The sequence below is a fragment of the Rhyacophila brunnea genome, unplaced genomic scaffold (genome assembly GCF_057557595.1).
Source record: "Rhyacophila brunnea isolate RB1 unplaced genomic scaffold, BYU_Rbru_1.0 scaffold_10, whole genome shotgun sequence".
In the NCBI taxonomy this organism is placed as follows: Eukaryota; Metazoa; Arthropoda; class Insecta; order Trichoptera; family Rhyacophilidae; genus Rhyacophila; species Rhyacophila brunnea.
The window spans coordinates 32,876,482-32,902,109 of NW_028232752.1; the positions used below are offsets into that span (position 1 = coordinate 32,876,482).

The 25,628-nt window shown below is 31.5% G+C and overlaps 1 protein-coding gene across 2 annotated transcripts in view; it reads right to left on the bottom strand.

Moving 5' to 3' along the window:
- The window catches only part of jus (EB domain-containing julius seizure protein), a 246,225-nt gene that overhangs the window by 5,281 nt on the left and 215,316 nt on the right, over positions 1-25,628 (bottom strand). For both annotated transcript variants that reach the window (XM_085953442.1, XM_085953441.1), the window contains exons 3-6: positions 20,294-20,446; positions 8,816-8,956; positions 6,315-6,429; positions 4,512-4,699 (exon numbers count right to left, since the gene is read on the bottom strand). In XM_085953442.1, the coding sequence (XP_085809568.1) occupies positions 4,512-4,699; positions 6,315-6,429; positions 8,816-8,956; positions 20,294-20,446 (597 nt within the window). The remainder of the gene's footprint in view (positions 1-4,511; positions 4,700-6,314; positions 6,430-8,815; positions 8,957-20,293; positions 20,447-25,628) is intronic.

The following is a 25,628-nucleotide window of genomic DNA, read 5'->3' on the forward strand; positions in this document are numbered from 1 at the left end:
AGTATTTTGAAGTTATAAAGAAGTGCAAGACATATTTTACAAAGTTTGTGTAATTTTTAAATTATTAGTATCCGCATGTTCCTGCTTTACCTTAGTGTTAGAAGGTTAAAAAAGGTCCCCATAATATACATGAAGAATCCTCGAATATTTTTTATTAATGAAGGAGTTGTTATTGAATCGTCCAATCACCAGACAAGTTAACAAGCGGTCATCAGCGCTAAAGAAGTAAAAGGATTTTGTTTAGTATTTAATTATACGAGGTTGGGTTAGGTGCAAATTTCGTAGAGTAGGTAATAAAGCTTGCAAAAATCAAGAAAGTAACTCAAGAATAAGATATTAATATTTGGTTTCGTTGGATAAACAATATATAATAATATTCTTGTCTCTCGGTGAATTTCTTTCAAGTTATAATATCGAAACCAGAGGTGTAGTGAGATCAAAGCACATTAAGCTGGTAACCAAGGCTTTTTTCACAACCGAGCATTTTCCATAACGTTTTCTAATACGTTCCATGCAATATCTGTTGTTTTTAACCTAGAAAAATGACAACTTTGATATTATATTCATATGTAGGTACTGAGTGTAAACTGCATATAAAAGTCATGGTAATCAATGTCATTCTGTTACAAAATTTTCGGTAACCACTGAAAATTTGGAAAATGTAATTATGGAAAAGAGGTGTGGTTGTTAGGATAAAAAAGTTAATTAACGTCCTGGTATTATTTCCTACTTCACCGCTGATATAGACAAGAACTCAAAAATCATTTATTTTTTTGCCAAATGTTATTTGTAAAGTTATCCGAGGTATAGATAGCTATAATGATATTCAACCTTTGTCAGAAGAGGCTTCGATGGAAGGAGAGTATTATGTTTAAATACTTTTATCATCATCAGGCAATATTACTTAGTGAGAAAATATTGTTACTTATTTCTTGTGTCAAACGAATGGGTTGATATCTTGTGAAATGTTGTAAAGTATTTGTTATGGTTCAATGTGTTTATATTATATTATGAGACATATTTTGACATAGTTATGCCTCTAAAGCTAAAAACCATATTACAAACATAATTATTAGTAAAGCTTTAGTTTGAGTTATTTATGAAAAACCAGTGCAGTATCTTGATTGTATTAATTTATGAAGCATATACCATTTTTCATTGATTACATTTATTATTAGGCAAACATTTTAACACTACAACAGGCCATGCAGGCCAATGAGAGTAGTTTAGTAATAGCAGTGAAACAATCACAAAAAACCAGGCTTTGAGAAATCACATTTATTGTGACCTCACCGGGAAATATCAGTGCCTAACGCATTGGATTACGAGGGCCACCGATTATGACAAAAAGAGACATTAATACCTTCGGCCGAGGGTAGATGATGATGGGATTAAAAATAAAATTTTAATTGTTTTAAGTTCCGTGCCATTCCATTTGAATTGTTTTTAGAGACTACGCATGTTTACGTACGTTCACCTGTGATAAATATACAACTGACACAGATACATAGTAAAATAGCATTTAAAGATATAATTTAGTATAATATAAGCAGTAAGGATGTGTGTCAATTGTATATTTATCATATTTTGTGGCAGTGTACATCAGTGGTGAAGGATTATGGGTAGGGTGTTAAGATTCAAGATAAATAGTGCACACTAAACTTTGTCAGTCAAACATATTTGTTTTCATTGCACTAAGACTACAATGTGTCGATAGTGTTTGTTAGTTTTTTAAATTCAATTAAACCGTGCCCAATCCAAGCCATAGTAGATATTAGTAAAAAAATATTCAATTATTTATAAAATATCTAATATTATACTATTCAACTATGCATAATTTTAGAAATTTTATAGATAGAAGAATATTTTTTATTGATTATAGTTTGGCTTAGGCAGGGTTTAATTGAATTTTAAAAACTAATCAGCACCATCTGTAAATAATTGTATTAGGAGTTAAATGAAAACAAATAAGTATAACTGACAAAGTTTAGTGTGCACTATATTTCTGTTGAATCTTAACAGCCTACCTTCAACCCTCGCCATTGGCGTGCATAGTGCCCAAAGATGGCGAAAGGCAAAATCTGGGTCACCAATAACAATTCCAATGGAATAGAACAATTAGAATTTAAAAAGACACACAATTAAAAATTGTATATACTTCTCTAGAATTGCATGTTATATTAGATTCTAGATTAGATATTAGATTCAAATTATTACATCTCAGTTCAGAGTAACATGATTAAAAAAAATATTTAGCAGTTATCTTAATATGCATCCCCATTTCACTCCCATTAATATGCTAAAATGTGTATAATCAAGGAAATATGGTACATATATCTGAAATAAAACAAACTATAACCAAGCAAAAGCATCACGTCATGATATCAATATCGGGTACTGTTACCTATATGATGTTTTAAACATTAATTACATCTTATATGCTTTGATATAGTGGGTACATAGGTGCTACCTGCTAAAATTAAATAGCACTTAACTAAAATTCAATATATAACACATTATTATTGTGTTTTACTTTGTTATTTTTTTACACAATGTTGTTGTGACAAGTCAGATCATTAATCATGCATGGAAAAATAGATTTAAATGAATGTATATGTATGATATGATATGGCTTGTTTGTTATGGGGTGCTATTTAACATTAGTAGGTATTAATTAAATTATTATGTACTTATTTAATTTGTTCTACTTTCTTAGTATTATTATTTATGTAGTCATTTTACTATTGTCATTAAGACACAGAAACATATGATTAAATATATTTTACTGAACAAATACAATTTAACTATAAACAATGGTAATAATCTACTTTTCGTTAGATTAACTTCGGTAGAGTAGGTACTATTAATTATTATTCTAGAGAAATTTAATTTGAATCATTATGTACCTACAATAGAAACTTATGAAATATTCGAAATATTAAAAAAAAGTCGATTAAATATAATTAAAAAGGAAATTTAGTGAAAAACATTTTTGTTTATTTAAAAAATATTATATTAATCACCACGGTTGGGTTGAAAGTAGTCAATGGAATTTGAATTTAAATTCTAATAAGAAAATCGATTCAAATACAATAATATGTAATACAAAAAAATAAACCATTATGAATTTTTTTTTATTGTTTTTGGCATTGATTCACATACGATTTACAAAAGTGTGGTATGTAGTGAAAAATTTCAAACCTACTTGGTTTTTAGCATTGTTTTAGTAAAATATATTTAATTGTATGTTCAATTTACTACTTGCCCAGGACTCGAAATGACCGGAGCGCCGTTCCGGTTCATTAAATCCCCAAAATTATCGGTCCGTCTCGTGGAAAATATAATTTAACCGTCTGAGCTAGATAGACCATATAACAAAAAAATTAAACACAGTTATTTTTATAAAATACATTTAAAATTAGATAACTATGTTGATATTTTCCTAAAATTATCAAGCGCTCCGGTTCGTAAAATTTTCCATTTCGAGCGCTGTAACTTGCCAAAGTTTAGTGGTCCCCCAGTATTAAAAATCAATAAATAAGACACATCATCTTTTTCCATGCATTATCAATAATAAGCTTCGTCACACAATCATTGTTTATGAAAGAACAAAATAATGACGTATTTTAGTTGCAAGATGGTATCAAATTTACCAAACATAAACTGTGTCTTAATATAATAGTTATTATTATTAAATTCATTTAATTAAGATTCAATAAATTTATCCATTTTTAAATTCGCTGACTTAAAAACTCTTTAATTAGTGTTTAATATGTCTACATATAAATTTTACCTACTATATTATTTTGAAGTGCCAAATATTTACAGTAATAGTAAAATAATTTGAAGATTGTTAATAATGACAAAGTATAACATTAGCTTTGCATTATATTTAAAGTTAACTTTTTTCTATTTGTTATAAAAGCAGACATAATAAATTATTATAGCCATATTGTCTTTGCACCACACACAACTGTGCTGGACTGGATTTTATAAAATGTGAAAATAAAAGCATTTATGTAAATGTGAATGCTGCTTATGAAATAATATGTAGTTATTGTATTTTGTGCTCAACGATTGCTTAGATTAGGGACGTACGCATCCAATATAAGTTCATAAATATGACATACTAATATATTAATATTATATTGTCTTCTTTTTCATAATATAACGTAATCTATGACAAAAAGAGAAGATAGTATTATTAGCATGTTTTATTTACTATATTATAGTGGTTGTGCACATCTAAACTTTCGTTGGTTATACAATTTATAGTACAATAATGTTTGTGTCTAAATTGTTATGGACGCTGTGGTATAAACAATTATTTTATTAACTCTATTGATTCACTAAAATAGGGCTATTCAATTTGAAGTGGTTTTTGTCAATATTTCATGATGTATTGAAGAGTTTTTGGCAAGAAGCTTCGGTGATTAGGTAAGTAAGTAATAATTTTTATTAAATTGAATAGGTATTTTAAAGTAAGCTGTTGATATAATTTGATGTGTTACCTTGTGCAGCCCCCGGCGAATGCGGCCTTAGGGAGGCTACGCTGGGCTGTCGCGAGGGTGCCCGCACAGAGGCTCTGGACCCTCGTCTTTCCTGGCCGTGCAGAAGTTTGCTGTCGCGTAGCAGGGACACGTTCATGAGCCGTGGGTTCGGTGTATTAAATATCGTACGATTCTCATTCCATCTTGCTCTGGAATTATTATGAATCAAATATTAGCGATGGTGCCATATATTTTACACTTCTTTATCCTATTGACCATTACTTCTCGTGGTTCAGGGTTGTGATTTTACCGGTTCGCGCTCCGTGAGAAAGGCTGTAATGTCCTTTGATTTTGTAATGTTTTTAAATATTAAAAAGTCAATATACTCGTATAACCCAATTTGATTAAGGCGATACCTCTACCTACCAGAGGCACCTAGCGGAAAAATACTTTGAGACATTGAATATTGATCAACGGGCTTCAATATTGGGACCATACCTAAATAAGATTTCATATAAATAAAAAGGATTTTAGATTATACCTACACATTTATAGTTTTATAAAAAATCGATGTTTTTTAAAATATAATTATTTTATTAATTTATAAAAAATATTAAAACTATGAAATAGTCAAAAATCTCTTAGACAAAACAGAAAACTTAATAAACTAAATTTTACTAATAAATATGACCATAAAATATAATATGTACTTAATAAGATCAGAACCTTTGACGAACTCACATTTTATAACATTTTTTTTATAATTGTAAGTTTATCTTTGACATAATTTTTTTCTTCTTTTTAATATTTTCAGTTACATAACATTAGAGTTTTAATTGTAAAATGTCTCAAATTGCAAGTATCCTATTTTTCCGCGAGGTGCCCTGTATCGCCTTAATTTTGTATTACTTTTCTATATTTTTTTCTTACTAGATAATACATTCCTATATCATTTTAAAAGCTTCCTACAATTATGTAGAATTTTATTTAAATAATCTGACTTAAAGTTAAATGGTATAATATTCTACACTTTAAAAATATTTTTGGCACCAATTATTATCAAATAGTTTTTACGATAGTCTCAATGTACACATGCAAAATCTGGTTAAACCAAAAAAAATCCAGACGAAGCCTTCTGTGATCTCCCTAAAAAAAATTACTGACGGCACTTTCAGTTTGAAGTATGTAAAAAGTAAGTGTTATCAGAGTAGGTATGTATGAAAATTAGTCGTCTTAGTGGCCCCTTTTTGCCATCATTTTCATTAAATATTTAAAATCAAAATTAACTGCTTTTTAATTAAATTATTTCTTAATTTATCTAATAATATACAAGAGTCAGTAAGGTAGCATTCGTTATTAAAAATACATCATTTTTAACAATATTAGTAAGATCATATTGGCCAGAATCCGGTGGATAAGGTTTGATTTCCGCTTAGAAAAATTTTTCCCAATACGAAGTTAAATACATTTTGATTTTGACAGCTATGCAATTGGCGCCAAAAATTTGTGTTCTGCTTTATATTATTATTAATGTTTGGCTATACATCTGGCCTTTGTCTCCCTTTAGATATTTTTCAATCAATTAAAAATTATGACGTCTTCACTAATACTTAGGTATAACGATGTCATTTCGGTAGTCTATCAATTCAATTAATATAAATAATACTAAAAATTATTGTGTTTGAAGACAAATTACCATTCGATTTTTAAATTTTATAATCATTCATTGTAGCTGTCATTACTCAGTATGACTAACTCAGATGAATTTTGAAGGTAATAAATAGACAATTTTCCACATAGGTAGGTAATTGATTTTATCCTTACTTGCTGAATAATCGAAGGACGACGCAGATGATGATGAACATTAATGCCATTCCAACAAGCACCAGGATCATGGCCGGGTCTATGTACTGCAGAGGTGGCGGGGGCTCATTTTGCGCTGCAACCAGAATAAAATACACCATGTTAACATTGCGATTTTCTTTGACGCAGATTATGCAATCGATTCGTCATAAGATTTATGTCATACAATTAAACCAAAATATTTTGTATTCTAAATAAAATGCCTGCAAATCATCACGGTTTTTATTTATTAGAATATGGGGTTTGCTCAAAATCACACGCTACGTCGGGCCTAAACATCTGTATACCCACTGATTATGGTGAGTAGTAGTGTTCAGTGGTTGTACTATATTCCGTGTTATATACAAAAATAATAATATGTGTACACCTGTAAGTACATTACTGTAACGAGTGACAAATTAGTAACGGTCGATTTTTTTATATAGCTAGTAAACTAAACTTTTAGTACCTACCTATATTTCTAAGTAAGGAACGAATAATTTAATACAATTGACATAATTTGTATACAAGTAAATCACAATTTTTATGGGCCTCACTTGGAAATTAACAATGCGAGTTCAAATCTAAGACAGGCTCATTTTTTTTAAAAATATTTTTTTCTAATAGATATATTTTTGGGGTTTTTATTATTTTTAGTCGACGCGCTGTGGTTTCTTGTATTAGCTTGTCTTTAGGACGGAAAGCTACTTAAGTGAAATATCACCGAAAAAACACAGTGTTTTTCCCGATGCTTACATTAAAACGAAGTAAAGATAGGTCATAGGTAAGTTATAGGCTGGAATCCATACCAATGGGTAGGTAGGCACATACGATTTTCTTTAATTCATGACACGGGGGAGTGTAGATAGTTCCGGGTCAAGTATAATGGATTGCGCCTGGAAAAGGTAAGAGGGTAGTTTCTAAGAAGTTATTCGCTTAGGGAGAGGTGTGAAGGTATCGGTGGAAAGCGGAATCGTATTATTCAGTATGGCGTATCCCTTCTTGCGATACCTATATAGATGTCGAAAGATGACCCGATTAGATAGATATGGGAAACCATTAATATCACTTTGCTATTAACCCTTACCTCAAGTAAGTATCAATCACCTGGTGTGACGTAATAGCAAAATATGTTTTTCCTATTATGTGTAGGTTTGAAAGGATGTCAGCTCGTCGATTTTAGTTTTGAAAATAACTTTCCTCACGAGAGAAACGCAGTTGTTTACATATTTTTTTACGATACGTACTTACTGTAAAAAAAGTATCTATTATTAGTACGTAGGGGATGTAGAAAGAGGTGGCATGCCTAACGTGACCATTTCTTTTTTTCCTCAAAACAGGACATTTACTAATTTTTAGGTAACAGTATGTGTATTCAAGAAAACGCATATTTCTTCATGGTTTTTATTTATTAATGAAAAACAGGAATGAAATCAAGATGTATTTTTCTGAAGAACAAATTTGCCTAAGTATATTTGGTTTTGATTTCAAATAGGAATGAAATTCTTGGCAGGATTTCTTAAAATTTATTTTAAATGTTGCTTTAAGAACTGCGACTTGCAACTGTGTTTTTTTTTTTTTTTAAAGACCCTTTCTATTAGTGTTTTTCTATCGATTTATTGATTTTTCGCGCCTTTTTTTTTAAATTGTTACCGTGGGCTCTCTTTCTGAAAACGAATAAGTAATTCAATAGTTTCTAAGTTTTTACCAAACACAGTGAAATTAAACGCATGTCTACATTTGCAAATATGCTATCAAATTAAATGTAATGTGAACAGTCACTGCGTCAGCTGAATACAGAATTATTCTAACTCACATTATTTGAAATATTTTAGAAGAGACATCTTTGAAACACCCCACGTCTTATATTATTTGTATGTATACATCATATTTTAGTAGGACTGTTTTTATATAAATATTAAATAAATTAAATATGATGTTTCAAAGAACACTTCTGTAAAATTTTATATTTAAAACGTGTGTGAGAATAGTTCTGCATTCAGCTGACGAGTGGAATCCACACGTCTTTTCTAAATGATTGTTTGTTTTTAAGTGTATTTACACGTCATTTTTCACGTATGCGAGGGCAGCATAATATGGCATAATGGGATGGGTAATCGCAGTGTAGAGAAGAAGTTTGCTTCTAAGGGCGACAGCGCTCGAAATGGAAAATTTTACGAACCGGAGCGCTCGATAATTTTATGAAAATATTAACGTTGTTATATCTAATTGTATATGTATTTTATAAAAACAAGTCTGTTAGATTTTTTATCATATGACATATCTAGCTCAGGCGGTCAAATTAACATTTCCACGAGACGGAGCAATAATTTTGGAGATTTTATGAACCGGAGCGGCGCTTGATTTTTCTATCATAGGGCCTAGTCTGGCGTTCGGGACTTGAGCTTGGCGCTTTTTGATTTCCAAAAGTCTATTAAATGCTAGATGTTTGACTAAAGTTATTGAAATATTTGTTGGCTTACCGATGCAATCCGCGGTGCCGTCCGGCTTGAAGATGGGCGTCCTCTCGAACCGACACGTGCATCGGTTGTCGCGGCACTCCGTCTGAATGTTGTTCGTCTCGCATTGCTCGTTGAAGAAGCATGATTCGTTGACCTGAACCGCTGGAATTGCAACAATACAAGATAAACATCAGATAATTTGGACTATAAATAGAAGGATCCTTATACATTATTTCTGTTATAGCTAGAATTTCCGCTAGTCAGAATGAAAATACTTTGATTCCTCACATAATATTTTCCGATACGTATCTTCATGTAAATCGTGTAAAGATATGTTGATCATGCCTTGTTTAGTGGCGGCATACTCTAAAAATAGCTCTTCAATAAGGAATTTAATCAAAATTATTCACGTATTACGTAAGTTAGTAGATAATATTATAACATGTGCAGATATTTAGACCAAAAATCACAAATATGTCAAACGCGTATATCACAGTAGCGAAGGGTGGAGGTAGGCTGTTTAGATTCGACATAAATGGTGCACGCTAAACTTTGTCAGTCATGTTAATTTGATTTCATTGAACTAAGAATACAATTTGCACATAGTGCCAGTTAGCCTAAACTAATCCATAATAGTTAAGGTATGCTATGGGCGATTCGACAAAAATAGTGCACACCTTTTCAGTCATATTTATTTGTTTTTGTCGAATTAAGAATACATATTACACAATATGGTGTTGGTTAGTTTTTTAAAATTCATTAAGCCCTGCCTAACCAAATCGTAATCGATCAAAATATTCTTCCATCTATAAAATATCTAAAACTCTGCATCGTTTAATGGCATAATTTTAGATATTTTATAGATCAAAGAATATTTTTTGACTATTATATACTATGGCTTGTATTAGGCAGGGTTTAATTGAATATAAAAAAAAAACTAACAAGCAATATCTATAGGTACATTGTAGTCTTAGTTCAAAAAGTTCTGAAAACAAATATGTTTGACTGGCAAAGTTTAGTGTGCAATATTTATGTCGGATCTTAACAGCCTACCTCCACCCTTCGTCACAGATATATCAAAATTACTATAAACAAGTCACCGCGTTTTAATTGCAATCCATCAATTTACAATTATCTATTAATTGTACCGTAGCCACGAAATCTGCCACATTAAAAAAATGTTTAATAATACTTTAATACTCTACTTTATTAAGGCTCTTTAAAAAATGCCATCTTATTATGCACATAAAGATAATAAATGATACAAATACACGTCATGTAAATAATTAATTCTGGGAAATTATTCAACGTCATATTGTAAATAAAGAAAATCCCAGTGATAAATTAGACATTTTCTTTTAAAAATGAACTGAATATACAGTGGTCGGAAACCTTTTGAGAGTTTAAAAAGTTTCAAAAGCAAAAAAAATAAAAAATATATATTAAGTATATAATACGTATATTTGCATATATATGTGTAAATATTAATTTATTTTATAATAAACACACATATATACTATTTATATTAGTGGTTTCCTTGGTTTTGATTTTTTTTGCAAGTTTTTCAACATACGTAGGTAGTTGTCTTAAGTCGAACACAGGAATCATGATTCTCTGGTGTTAATCGATTTCGCAGAGTATTCTGGACACAATTCATTTTAACTTTTTTTTAATTATTGGTATTTTCAATAAATAAATAATTTTATAAAAATACTAATTTGTAAATTTTTTTAGCATATTTTCTTGGCGGGTAACTCAAAATGTTGTAGTGGGTAATTCAATTACCCGTGGGTAATAGGTCGCTTTAGTGACTCAATAAAGCGACTGCGCACCACTTTGTTAAATTTATGGAAAACCACATTGTTTGATAATTGAGAGTATGAAGCAAATGCACTCAAAATGTGACATGTAGAGATTGCAATACCGAATGAAAATATCAATATCGGTATTTCTCATTGAATACCGGTATTTGTTAAAATAAAGACAAAATGTAAGTATTTATCAATATATATTGCGATACAAATCCCTTCGAAATGTTCATATTTTACAGCGAAAATATTATGTTATTTAAAAACTATGTATGGAATATATATAAGTATAAATATAATATATTATAATATACTATATATAAAAATATATAAAATATATCGTCGGTGTTTTGTAAAAAGGGCGAATTTTTTAAATGAAATTATGATTTTAATGAAAAAACATATGTACCTCACTAGCTTTTTTATGTAAAAACGGCGAATTTGTATCCCCATTCCCCACAGGAAAGTACTTAAAAACGATAATCGTAAGGGCGAATATCCACTTATTACGAATATAAAGCGAATGTGACATATTAGGCCTATTATAAGAACAGAATTCTTTCTAAGCTTTATTATAAACTTGTCAGACAATAAATATAATCATCCACAGGTAATTAATAAATACATGTCAAAAGTTAAAAATCCTCCTCCTGTAAAATAGCATTTTGGTTAATTCGCCTTTTTTACAAAATACCCACGACATATGGTAGAGCTGCTGACTTTTATAAATATCCCTAATAAAATATACACTCAAAAAGGCTGCTTCATCAAGTGGAGTATCCTAGTTTTGGTTTTATCTTAAGTCCGGCTGCAGGAAAAACCATCTCAGATTCAACGCGTCTTTTTGGACGTAGACACTACCTATAATAAATACCTTACATTATAGAATTAGGTATTGCAAATATTTGCCACCACTACTTTCCGATTATATGGTATGTAATTTACCGCGAACAATTATTGTATACATATATTTGATAGAATTTATTTTATTATTATGCACGATGTTTGGATACCTACCAAAAATACCGGTATTTCGGATTTTTAAAGACGGTATTTTAGTATTGATAAATACCGGTATTGCAATCCCCGATGTCATGAAATGACGTACGGGGGCTATAACTCATTAAATATACCGCGGAGGTTCTACATTATTTTGAAATTGACTGTCGCGCACTTAAAGGCTCACAGGATGGAACTGAAAAGCCGTCACTATGTTTCCATTAAATTTATAAGTAAGTAGGGTATACGAATGAAACAAATAACTATCGAAGGAAGTGAAACATGCCCTAAGTAATATGACAAAACAAAACATTCATAATATACAATAAATATAGAATTTTAATTAATTCCAAAATTTCTACCATATACGTCGGTAGGTTACTGAGTAAACTATAGTAAATACCGCGGTTTCTTAAAGTAGGCTCTTTGCTGTCTACAGGCGTAGTAGGGAATTGGGAGGCGTTGAGAGCAAGTAAGCAATAAAAAGACGCTAAAAATAATTGGTCCACTTAACTATCCACTTAACTATTCACACTTATATGCGCCGGCTAGACGGCAGTGACTTGCCTGCGCGATATAGACCTTTACAGTGCTTTTCGGTTTGCGCGAGCTTCCGTTTTCCCGTCCATACACACGGGCTTCCCGATACAAATCGGTTTGCGCAGGTAAGCTTTTTGTAAAGCATGAGCGTCTAGCCGGCGCTATAGTCATGCATCTAGAAACACGAACTGACTGCAAATAGTTGACTACGATGATCTGAATAATATGCTATCGTCAAATATAGAGCCTTATATAAACAAATCGATAGCACACTACCAATCTAATGAGTTATTATTTTTATGTTTACTGATTTGATCACTAATAATAGTGAGTTTATGTGAAATTTCATTTTTGTTATTTAATTAAAAAAAAAAACAATTTAATATTTTCGGTTCCACGTTGTTTTTTTTGTTTTTTTTTTGGTGGCCGCGCGGCTTAAGCGTTGGACTGTCACGCTGTGGGTCCCAGGTTCGAATCCTGGGTCTGGCAAGTACACATATTGTTTTTCAAATTGTGTGCGAGTCAGGGTATGGACCTAATAGGTTGAGCAAGTGGCTGACATCCATTTTTTCGTAAAAAACAAAAAAAAATCTGTTAATACAAACCTCTATTCTGTGGAGGCCCATATGATCCTATTAGGATCGAACATGGTGAGAAAAAAATAATCTTATTTGTCCGGTGGTTGTTTATCCGGTACAAATCTTGCAATCGATTTTTAACTAACTTCCCGACTAGCTAGACATTTGAAACTTTTAGAATACGATGCCAATGTATTTTAATACTTTTAGCCATCTTTAAGTAGAATTGAATTCATTTTCAGTTAATTCTGTTTTGTATGAAAAGTTATTTCGGAAGAAATCCGTAATCCAATCCACTATTATTGGTTGCTAGGGGTCTGGGGTCCTAGCAACTAAATTATTAATATATACGTGCGTTACTATGGAAATCAATATGAATGTCAAAATGACATTTCAGTATTATTTCTATCAAGTACAAAATTTTTTGATCGTTTAAGCTAGTCAAGTCAAGTTTATATGATTCAACAGAAAATTCAAAAACTTTGTATATCAAAAGTTCTTTTTATCTTGTAATTACTTATAAAATAGCTTCATGAATATTAAAAATTACACACACAGCGTCATAAATATATTGGCGAAATTAAAAATTTACACTTACAATTTTATAAATTACAAATCTCTATAAAACCACCAGAACGCTTATTTTATTAAATAATAATACTTTTTGTTTTAGATATCTACATATTAATTAATTAGTATGTGTACATGTAAATTTCAGTAAATTATATTAAATTCCTTGCAAAATTGTCAGTAGATATTTCTAGTAACTGCACCTAAAGCAGTGTCCATTAATACCTAAGTTAATAACGAGATCTGCGCATCAAATCTATACACAAGGCTGCTATTGGCGGCTATCGAGGGTAGTTTTTCATGTTTATGTATTGAAGCGGTTAATTGTTACAATACGTTAACCGTCTGAACTATCAAAAGGTGCTATGTTTTAACAGCACCTCTCTTAGCTGTGTTAAGTTTTAGAGCGAGATACACAGTTTTGACAGTTTTTACGGCTAATTTATTGTATCAATTATTATTCTCAATACATACATACGATAAACTACCATCGATAGCCGCCGATAGCAGCCGAATAGCCGATAGCAGCGGATCGTGTGAACACTGCTTCCGAAGTGGAATGATTTGGGTTGAATCAAAAAATCCCATGTCATCTAAACTAAAGTCTATTTCTTCAACAAAATGACAGCATCGATTATAACTTTTTTTGTCTCATTTATGTAAAAACTTTCATACAAAACGTGGCGTGTTTAGTTCTCATAATGCGTAAGCTCGGAAAGTACCATTTTCGCGAATTTTCCACAGTTTTTCTATTACATTGTATCCTTTGTTAAGTAGAAAATTATACTACGTTCGAATTTATACAAAGGTATTTTTTATCATACCTTATACCTACTTATATACCTGCTCAGTAGAATATTTTTTGTTCATTTTTAAACATTTTGGTAAAGAATAAGATTTTAAAGTAGCTGTTTATTTAAACAATCAAATTATTTAAGAATAATGTGTTTAAACATACATACCACAAGTGTTGGATATTTTGCGTAGGCGTCTCAGTTTATAATTTGCAGCCACCCCATAGTACTATGTACCTTCGATATTCACTTAGGTACTTAGACATTTTTTTGTTTTGATTTTTTATGTGTAGAACTTGCTCCAATAAATAATATTGTTATATTTATATATTATACAATAATTATCTAAAAAAAAAATGAACCAAAGGTGGTGACCTTGCACCATGCTGCCGGTGCCCATGCCGATGGGACTTAAACCCGTATCCCCTAGATTCGCGTTAATATGTTTTTTCATAAGAATATGTTATCATGATGCAAATTTTGTTGTATTTTAATTAAGTTTATACAGTCGCATTCATCTTAGTATGTCGACAAGAAATTATTTGGAAATATATACGAACAGGATAATTAACAGACAGTAGTTATGAATATGTCAAAGCATAATTTATTATGGTGTATGGGACTGAGGCTAGAGCGGACAGACATGACGAAAACCATCTAAATGATGACACCCAGATATATCATAGATAAATCCTCCAGCGGTCACATGGAAAATAATTAAATCTGGGTTAGTTGAGTTGAGAATATGAATGAAAACAAAAGACAATTATAGAATATACACCCGTCTTAATAAGACAGCAAAAAGTCTATTTTTAAAAAATTTAAATAGGATTGTAGTATTACTACAACATAATGACAAATAAATAGTAAAACATATACTATTATAGTAAATTACATATTTTGTATATCCCCCTTTCAAAACTAGCTCTTGTAACATAATATTTCGAGCGTAAAACTAATTTTCTTGCTATTGTTCCGTGTTCAAAATTTCCGACAAAACTTGTTATCATGCGAAACTCTAGACAAATCGTTTGTGGGGTTGCGATATGAAACAAGTGGGGTTGAAATGGCGGCGCGTTTCATAATAATGCCGATTAGCCCCAACGTCGCGTTGTAGCGAAATAAATTAACGTTTCGACATTCGTGCGTGGTTGCTGCAACGCGGTTAAAATTTACAGCGATTAATAACTCTCCGAAAAAGCGTTTTCTCTGCCATGTTTTTGGCACACCAAAATTTAACCAGAATGATTTTTTGACGTCTTTCAAAAGATATCATAAATAAATTTTGCTAACACCTGGCACCATCTATACATCATTTTTATAGTATTATTTCCTCGCTTTAATGATAAAACTGCTTGCTTTAGCTTGGCGATGTTTGGAACCTCTGAACCTGAAATTTGATTTAATCATCATCATCGTCAGTGGTTTAATAACCTACCTCCTTGGTCCTAGCGTTCTGTAAGAACTTTCTCCATCCCTTCCTATCCTTAGCCAGTGTCCTCATTGATACCATCCAACCACTGAAGTTTGGGCCTACAAATTCATCTACGACCGTCCGGTTTGGTATCCAGGATGCACCTCGACCATCGTCCAAGTTTAACGAATGTGGAGATGCATTCGCATTGAAAAAAATTATAAAGCTTCAGCTGAGATCGGGTTAGGTTACTATACTTCTCGGAGATTTTCTAATTTATATGTTTTTCAAAACTCTGTATTTTCAGTAATAAGAATCTTATATTTTAAAGTTTGTGTGTATACGGTATGGAATGATTTTTACTTACTGTAATAACCCAGGTGCTGAGATATACGTGTGCAGTTAATACGTGTATTTAAACTCCAGCATCTCTAATAAAGATGGGTACATGGCTGACAGACAAGAAGAATAGCAATTTAAAAAAATGCTGTTCCAAAATTGCAACCGATTTGGAATAACAAAACCATTTCAAAAGCGACTAAAATGTATCTAGTAAGATTTATAATCTTCTCAATTTGTATGTATAAATAGGTCATAATTATGAATTATAAAGGCTAGAAAGAACAGTCTCGCCGCATTTGAAATTCAGTTCTGGAGGCGGATATTGAGAATCTCATGGATGGACAAACATCTCAATGACTCCATAACTTCAGATTCGAGAAAAACTCTATTCAGTTTGATGACACATTAGGTACCTACTAAAGGAAAACTCACCCGAAGTGGTCGCTACCTTGCTCTATTGGGTTGAAAAATAAAGCGAACTGAAGGTCTTAAAGATACGCATGTCCAAGACTAAATTGATGGTCATAAATCGTAATAATGCTATGCAATATCAAGTCTGCTGCTAAAAATGTGGAGATCGTCAGCCAATGAGTTTATCTATGGAGTATATCTAACAAAACTAAATTCGAGACTAGTATCAATAGCAAAAAATGTTAAAACAAACGACTAAAATGGGTCTAGTAAGATACTATCTTGCCTTCCCAATTTGTATGTATGTCTCTGAAAATTGCAGAGTAATGGTAAGAAAAAGGCAAAGGCTAGACGCTTTTGAAATAATATGGTGCTGGGGGTCGATGCTGAGAGTTTCGTGAACGGATGAACGAGTCCACTATAAGTGAAATTCACATTTTCATCGGGTTTTCCGCGTCGGATTCTCCAATTTTTGGTCATATAACAAATCATACAGCATATTATACCAAACTGAGAATGCCATGGGATTTTCATTCTGAATACCACGAGTGGTGGATTCAAACTATGGAAAAGGCTGTCGCAAGGCCAAATTATCCGACTCCCAATTCTCAGTTATTATAAATGTTTTATTTTTTACTTTAATACTAAAATATCTTTTTTTTAAATACCTACTGGTTGAATATCACTGGTGCATGCAAAATTGATTTTTGTCATGCAAAACGTAAAATTACTGTAACCGTAAATGTTGCTATAAAATTTTTCCAAAGAGAATTTTTTTAATATACGACCCGATACGTTAATTGTTAATCTTATAAATCTGGGACTGAAAATGCTGGAATTCCTGCGTTTGATTTAAAATGATTTTGTTCTGAAATAACCTATTTTGTCATCTATAGAAAGAAATACACATAGAATCACATATAATGAATGCACTTCGTTAGTGGAACCGTGGATTTTACTATAATCACACATATAGAAAATTTAATTATTTTCTCAATGTCTGTTTTCATCATGACATAATTAAGTTATGCAACTGTTTAAGACGTTTTCTAGTAAAAATCTGAAAAGTAATCCATTTGTAGAGCTAAAATACAGTTCATATACATCCTTAGTAGTTCAGTTAAAATGTATCACAATTTTGATGTCTGCTTATTATTTGTATATCGTGGACCAGTAGCATTATATCACCAACATCTTGGAAATTGATTCACTTGCGAAGGTTGCTTAGCCAAGACATTCTTTTTCTACAAATGCCTCCATTGCCCTCAAACTTCTATACCTACTCATTGAGGAAAATATGGATGGAGTATGCAATATTTTTGCTTGATTGTAGCTATATTATGTTCTCTATCGGCATGTCTTAAAAAATTTCATTGGTAACGTGATCAGCCCATCGTATATTATTGTCTCGATTGCAGAAGAGATGTTCCATTTTTTTAAAGTGCTTCTTACCATCTAAGTATGCAGTGTATACTATTATATTATATCGAATTAGTTATATTACACTTGACATTGTAAAGTAAACTAAATTTATAACTGTGGAAAAATTCTATACATCGAACAATACTGTCAATTGAGGATGTTGATGCAACTATAAACGTCAGTTCTATACGTAATAATAATTAATAATAAATACCCATTCGTAGACCTTGAAAATGCTCAAAAGTGAAACGTTGTGTTAGGAATTGCGATATATATGAAATATAAATATAAGACAATTTACATATTAACGTAAGACTTTAGGCATTATAAATTATATTTTACTAATGTAATTTTTTTTAAGTTGTGGGAAAATTGTCAGTTTCCACGAACGGACACGTTCGCCGAAATGATACTGAATTATTTAACAGTAGGAGTGGCCCAAGTAAGAGTACGTACGCATTTACCCACAAGCACTGGCTAATTTTAGACCTTTTATGACAAACGCAAGCAATTTTCCCGCTTATATTATGCATAATTTGTTTATTTTGCCCAAGGCCACCTGAAACAAACACTCGTGACCAAATTAACAGTTAAACATGGGACACGGAAGATATTATTAAGGGTAATTTTATAATAATTATCTATAGGTATACTGAAAAAATTAGGAGATAAGCATCTAATTCTGTAATGTCTGGTTACCTTTAGAGTCCGAATTTTGCTATTGTGTTCAACGCATTCGAACTACGCACACGTTAAATACGACCCTATTTTGTATGGGGTTTCCGGCGTTGTCGCAGTCCACAGAAGCGACAACGACTTCATTGGGTTAGAGAGAAATTGGGATGGAATTGGTAAAAGATTAACTCTGGGAATCGATAATAATTGCGAGAGAAAAAGCAAAGCTGTCAGAGTTTCTTTTAGTTCTAGTTACAAAATAATGAAAGCCAATTTTTTGTATTATTGAAAAGTAAACTAACCAAATTAAAAATGTTAGCACATAAACGAAAGGTAAACATAACATAGCACATAAACAATTTTGTAATTATACGCATTTAATGTATGATTAAAACGTAGAGGTAATTGATTATGATAATATGACATATTTGAAAGCACTAACTAAGTTTTCTTGATTACAGAAACTGCCAAAGTTGAGGGTAAATTAAAAAAAGCCAAAAATACTGTAGTCCATTAGTAACCAGTGAGCTAGAGTGAAAATGTTCAACATTTTTATCCTTGTCGAACTTAATAATAATGAAGTAGGCATGCGTCTTCTCTGAGGTTTTATATACTATTTAATGAGTTCCTCCAATAAATTACGGGGAAACATTGCATCTAACAAAGATGATAGAAGAGTAATAAACAAGCCGTAGGAGTGGCATGAAAAGAGGCGTAGACTCTGGACCAAGTACTTGTCATATAATAGTTAAATCGATACCTAATATGTAGTGGGTATTGAGGAAATGAACTTTGTAATTTTATTAATCCGTGAAGAGTTAATAGCTTACCTACTTTTTACGAATAAATGTTAAAAGAACATCTCTCTAATTTACTATCCTTTTTATTTTTTACTATTTTTTGTTTTATTTCCTTTACCTAAAAAAGCACATAGAATACTAAATGATTTGACATTCAATATTGTGTAAAAGTGCTATGGTAATTAACTTTATGTTTTTTATCGCACTATCATGAGAATTTAATTGAGCGATTACGGTGTATGGAAAAATAAACCTCGTATTATTATTATTTAACATTCTGTATTGAATATCGGTGGAAAAATTATTTGGTGATTACTCATAATCGATAATGTTGGCATTACCGGATAGATTTGAAGATGGCCGTCATTGATAGACACATACGAAAAAATAAATTCCAGGGGCGCATTAGCTAGTAATTGTTTATTTGTTTATCAAACGGAACATTAATAATTATTTGTAATATTATTTAAGAAAAAAATACTCTTAGTTTACTCAAAGAGTGTAGTTGTAGGTACGTTGGTAAAGTCTACGCTAATTGAAGATATACCTGTCATATTAAATCCTGAACAAAAACGAACCACAAGTGCGAGTGAGAAAGCATTGGGCACGCTTATATTCTCCGCAATATACGTTAGAGTAAGACAAAATTTTTACGGTTGAATTAAATATTTTTTGTACACGTCGCCGGTTAATATTGATTTGAATGACTCAATTCATTCAAAAACTGCAAGAACGTATTACTGAAATGTGATTTTTTTTGTGTAAAATATAAAGTTAATTAGATAATTATTTTTTTGTTAATTTAGTAGAAAATATGGTTAACTATGTTGTCTTTAAATTTGGTAGCCTTACTGAGAAGTAAAATGATGGTATAATGTTTTATAGTCACGTATTTAAATTACGTTAATAATTATAAAATTGAGGTTCTACTGTGCGTTATACACAAGAAAAACGGCTTCATGTAGCTGGACAATATACTCTCTCTTTATATTATTACTCTGAGTGTTATATAATAAACTTAAAATTGAATAGTATAAATCGTATCCGGAAATTTGTATGTATGCTGTATAGTTCATGGTGAGTTGTTATTTCGGAAATAAATGGCGGTTTCTATATAAACAATTAATGAAGTGTTTAATTAGGTACCTTTGCCGCACTTGTCGAGATGGTTGGTGACTGGCAGATCTGGTGTACACTGACATGATCTCTTGCTGGGGTCGCAGACGGAACCCCCGAACCCGCACTCATTCGTGATGTCGCATTTATCGCCGAACTTCTTTAACCCGCGGGTGGATGGATCTGTAACAGAAGAGCAAAGAAATACGTTACATATAGTTTTTTTATTATTATATGCAGGCTAATCTATCAATATCAAATATTTGGTCAAAATATTAAAAATTAAAAAAAAAACCATCATGAATTGAAGGGTTGAAAGTCTATAGGGTCTAAGTGCAAAAAATTCTATAACAAGTTTTTTACTTGAATACAATACAATCTATATGTCAAGCCTAATGGTATTCTGTCTACCATTTTTGTCACAAAAATACAATGTAATATGGGCAGGATCTATGTGCCCCTATATACCCCTCTACATAGAACGTTTAAATATGTTATTCTTCCTTTGTTTATTTTATCTTTAGAATTATGTAAACTTATCATATTATACTGATGTTATTCTGTAACTTTGTAAAAATAAATATGTTTTCATAATGTAATATTATATTGTATGGTTTTTTTTATTATATTTCAGTTTCACATTTTTGGCACTTAGACTGGAGGTATAATTGGACCTACTATCAATGGAGAACGCTTCAGAAACATGATTACTAATCAATTTCACCTGACAGGTTGAGCAAGTGACTAATATTATTTTTTCGTAAAATATGTATTTTTTTAAATCAAATGATAAAATATAATATGTGTTGCTATCCTCCCATCTCTACGACGTAGCTGCTCTACGGTTAAACTTTTAAGATATGAGTTAATCATATAAATCATATTTTTTTCAAGAAATACGCAGGGAAATAATTCATATTATATGTTTTTGACTACTTAACAAACTAAAATTTGATATACATACATGAATCATTTTATCTTAACTTTCTGACGACAGGAAGTAATTTTGTAGCGGTTCAATAATTTTATTACTACCAACCCTCTACGACGGGGCGTAGATGTTGCACGATTCCACTCTATAGCTATATATGCGAATGATATTTGCATCATGTTTATCTACGTGGCAAAATACACCACCAAATGTAACTCTTAGCTTATATCATTAAATAAAAATGGGATAATTGCTCACGAATATGGTTAGGTGTGTCGAGCTAAAAAAACACTTTTTTGAAAATTAAAAAAATATTGTACCTATTGGAAAAACTATTGTTTTTTTTAACTTAATTTAGAAATCACCACGTGTATGTAAAAAAATAAATAAACACTTTTTTGCTGTATTTTAGAGAATTCATATGTTATAAAAATACATACTGCGTGATAGTAACTATCTATAAAAAAGGAGAATCCAAAACGTAGGTACTTTCCATCGGAGATTCAATTAGATTCAATTTATTTCTTTAACATATTGTAGACATTATAAATTATGAGTTTAAGACGTTTACAACATGACATGAAACATTATAACATTGTAAAAAACAAAAAAGTAATAAAAGCGATAAAAATGATAAAGAGAACATAATTTTATAAACATTCAAAAGCAGTGAAAATACAATTGACATCTATATAGAAGTTCAAAGAAGTACATCGAGTTTGCTAAGGAGAGCCTATTTTAAGAATTTATAAAATCTCGTCCACCTAAACTCACCCTCACGCAAGTGGAATATATCAACACCGGAAGCAAATTGGTAGAACATAGTTATCGCCCTCCCAATTGAGATTACCAGTGGCAGGTTAGTTCTGTATCTTGGGAGAATAAACAAATGATGCTCTCTATTTCTAAGATAGTTATCAGCGACACACAGGTCAACACTGCCTAGAATGGCAGAGTTTTCATTTATACGTATATACGTCGAAAAAAATGCGTACCTAAATAAAGATCTCTTGTCTGATACTTTTGTATAATAAAACAAAATTTCGTGAGCTTTTCTCAATAAAATAGTGAAAGCTGATGGTAACAAAATCAAGTACACTACGTTATACAACAAACAAAACACGTAACTGTGCTACGAGGCTCGTGATATATAGACCAGACCACCAAAGGTAAACTTATAATTTTATTCCTGGAAACAAACAATAGCAGATGTGCTGAGAATACAAAAAAACTTTATTTACACATGCCGATGTTCACAAGCAAGTGTAACGCTATTCCCGCAAGCCTTACTATCAAATATTAATAATACTGAAGTCTTTTACTCAAAACTGGGACAATTTTATATTTTAACACGTAACTTGCCTATCCGAAAGTGTTATGTACGCATTTAGTACGGCTTGTATTTTCTAAGCTAATTTTAACTCTGAGTTACAATAAATAATAAATATAACCTTGTTATAAAACAATATGACGCGGGTATCCACAAATTATTACACGTAGATAATGTGGTTCAAGTATATACTCATCTAATATAACTACTTAACTACATTGAGTTTGTCTGTTCATTAGCTATCCATATACGACGAGTTTGACCTGCACGTTGAGGTGCATACCGCGGTCAAAAACTGTACTTTAGTGGGCATATACTTACCACGGAACAGTTCAAACTTCCCCGATGTCAGAGACGCGACAGGGTGCCAGCTCAGAATTTCCGCTCCCGAATCAAAACTATTTCAGAAGTTAACAGAAGTCAAAGAAAAGTTGAACAAATTATCTCATTGTCATCAAAATATTGACTTACTTTATGTATTAAATAATAAAACATTCTAAATTATAATATAAATCGTCTTCAATCAAATATTCAATGAAAGGAAATGGAATTGCGCCTCTGGCGACTTTTTTCATCATAGAATTCATTTTATACAAATGAATAGGTTATGTATTTTTTTTTATTATTATGATTAAAAATGTTTTGTCGGAATTTCGCCCCTAAATTTTGGATTAACACCCCCGCTTGGCACGTCCCTCTCTGATATGGACATGATGAGTAAAGTATAATCGCAAACTATTTATGTATGGTATAGTATACATTGGAAAAGTCATGTCTCAAGAGTGGAAGACATCAAACTACCCAAGAGGTTCGTCTTCAATAGACTGGAGAGGTCAATTTGTTCGGGTTGAGATACTTACACCGTGGTGGTTGGACTGTCTAGCAGTAAAAGGAGCTTATGGTAGACAGACGAATTGAAGCTGTTTCTTGGGGGTAGCTAACACCCACTTAGGCTGTACTGTCAACGATGATGATAAATTTTAATAAAAAGAGCGACGTAGGAGAAATTATTAGTGTGTTGTAATCAAATTTGTAAATACAAATTGGTATTTATATGTATTTGTCACTAACAGTAATTGTAATGCTAGAAATAAATTACCATAACGTTACGTGAGTGCATGTGAGCTCACAGTAATCTCGCGCCAAAAGTCAAGAATGTTGCAAAGTCGTTTTTATCATGTTCGATCCTAAGAAGATCATCTCGGTCCAAACACACATATAAAAATACAATATGTAATTTCTTTGCCAGACCCGAGATTCGAGCCCGAGACCCATGACATGATAGGCAAACACGTTATCGCATCGGCTATCGTGGTCATCGTGTTAATCTGTATTTAAAATGATCAAATCAAATCAGACAGATGTTCCCACCTCGTAGCACATTTTGAACCAAAAACGAACTATGTCGGTTAGCTAAATCTGCCAAAATATATAAGAAGCACACTGAGGTCACCTCACGGATATAATGTCACACTACCAACCTGACGAGTGATATATTTCTACAAGTTTAGAACTTTTTTGGGTCACGTGATCTTATGTATTTTTTTATTTTAGTGGTTTGGAAGGAAGCTACAAATGACTGGTTATTGAATGTTTTGATGATTCTAGCATATAAGATCACACTACCTAGTAGTGTTAATAAAATATTTTTTTTATTCAATGAATAATTTACAAGATTTAAGAATGTCAATAGTAGCTCAATTTGGAAAGCGATTCAGAGAGTATTGAGAGCCATTAGTTAAAAATTGTCGCAATTAAGTATGACGCCTTCAGAACAGTGGCCTAAGTGCATGGGCTCGAAACCCGAGAGATGCAAGTTCGATTCCTGCAGGGTATCTTACTTTTTTCAACTATTGGTTATAATATATTTTCTCAGAAGTGTTTTCAGAATTATGTATGTTTAATAGTAATGTGTATATAGCATAATTCAATTTTGAAGCTTGATTTAGGATGTCAATAAATTTATTAAAAATGAACTGTAATTCACTTCAGTTCCGATCCTATTATAAAGAATATTTTATTTTATATGATTTAACTATAAATGGGTAACTATTTTTCGATAGACTAAATACAAATTTGCTGATATTGAAAACGTGATACAGTGAAAACTCAAATAGAAAAAGGCGTAGGAAAAATCGTACACAATTTTGCGCGAAAAGTCACGTTATCCAAATGCCTAGGTTAACAGAATAAAATAAAAACGTATATAGATAATATGAGCAAGACGCATCGAGCTTTTCGTTCTGCTTCTGACCCATTTGGCTCGGTACCAGAAAAGCTTGCTGGAGCTTTTATCACCAGAGCGTATCTTTTGCGTTTTATATCATCCTTACCCTCTGTTAAATTTCTTGAGGCTTGTTTATTTTTTAAAGATTTATGGTATTTATTTATGAGAGAGGCAAATTTGAAGCCAAAATATTGTTTTAAGTAAGTACACCGTAGATATCTATAATAATATCAATGTTTTATGGGAGTATAAAAATTATACACATGGTTTCAGAAATTTTGAACTTAACGTTTTTTTTTTATTTAATCGTTCAATGGGAAAATCAATTTCCTAATATTTTTATCAGTTCCTTGGTAAAGAGGTCATAAATATTCTGTTTGGCCATCGTATATGCATAAACCGTTTGACAGGAGTTCGAAACTCAAGGTACCCGCATTGGGCTGCAAACAATTTTTAAGATGTCACGACTAGGGCCAGATTTACCGATTTTAAGGTTAAATGAGCAGCTCAGGGCTACGAATTGCTAGGCGTCCGGAGACTAACAAATAAAATGAAATTGTACGGTTAACATAAATCTTGCAATCACATGGTAAAAGACATACAATTTGAGGGTGAATAAAATAATATGCATCGGGGAAGTCTCATATTGTATTTCAGTTGTTTTTTTTATAACTTGAACATGTGTAATATAAATTACAATTTATCATATATTTATGTGAAAAACAACAATGAAAATGAATACAATGCAGGTAGAAAATTATCTCTATCTGCATTGTAATATTTAAGAGTAAATATCCGAACTGCGTTAATTTGTATACCAGATTATTGTTTTTGTTCTATCCAATTAATGCGTCTATAAAAACAGTGCCACCTGTCA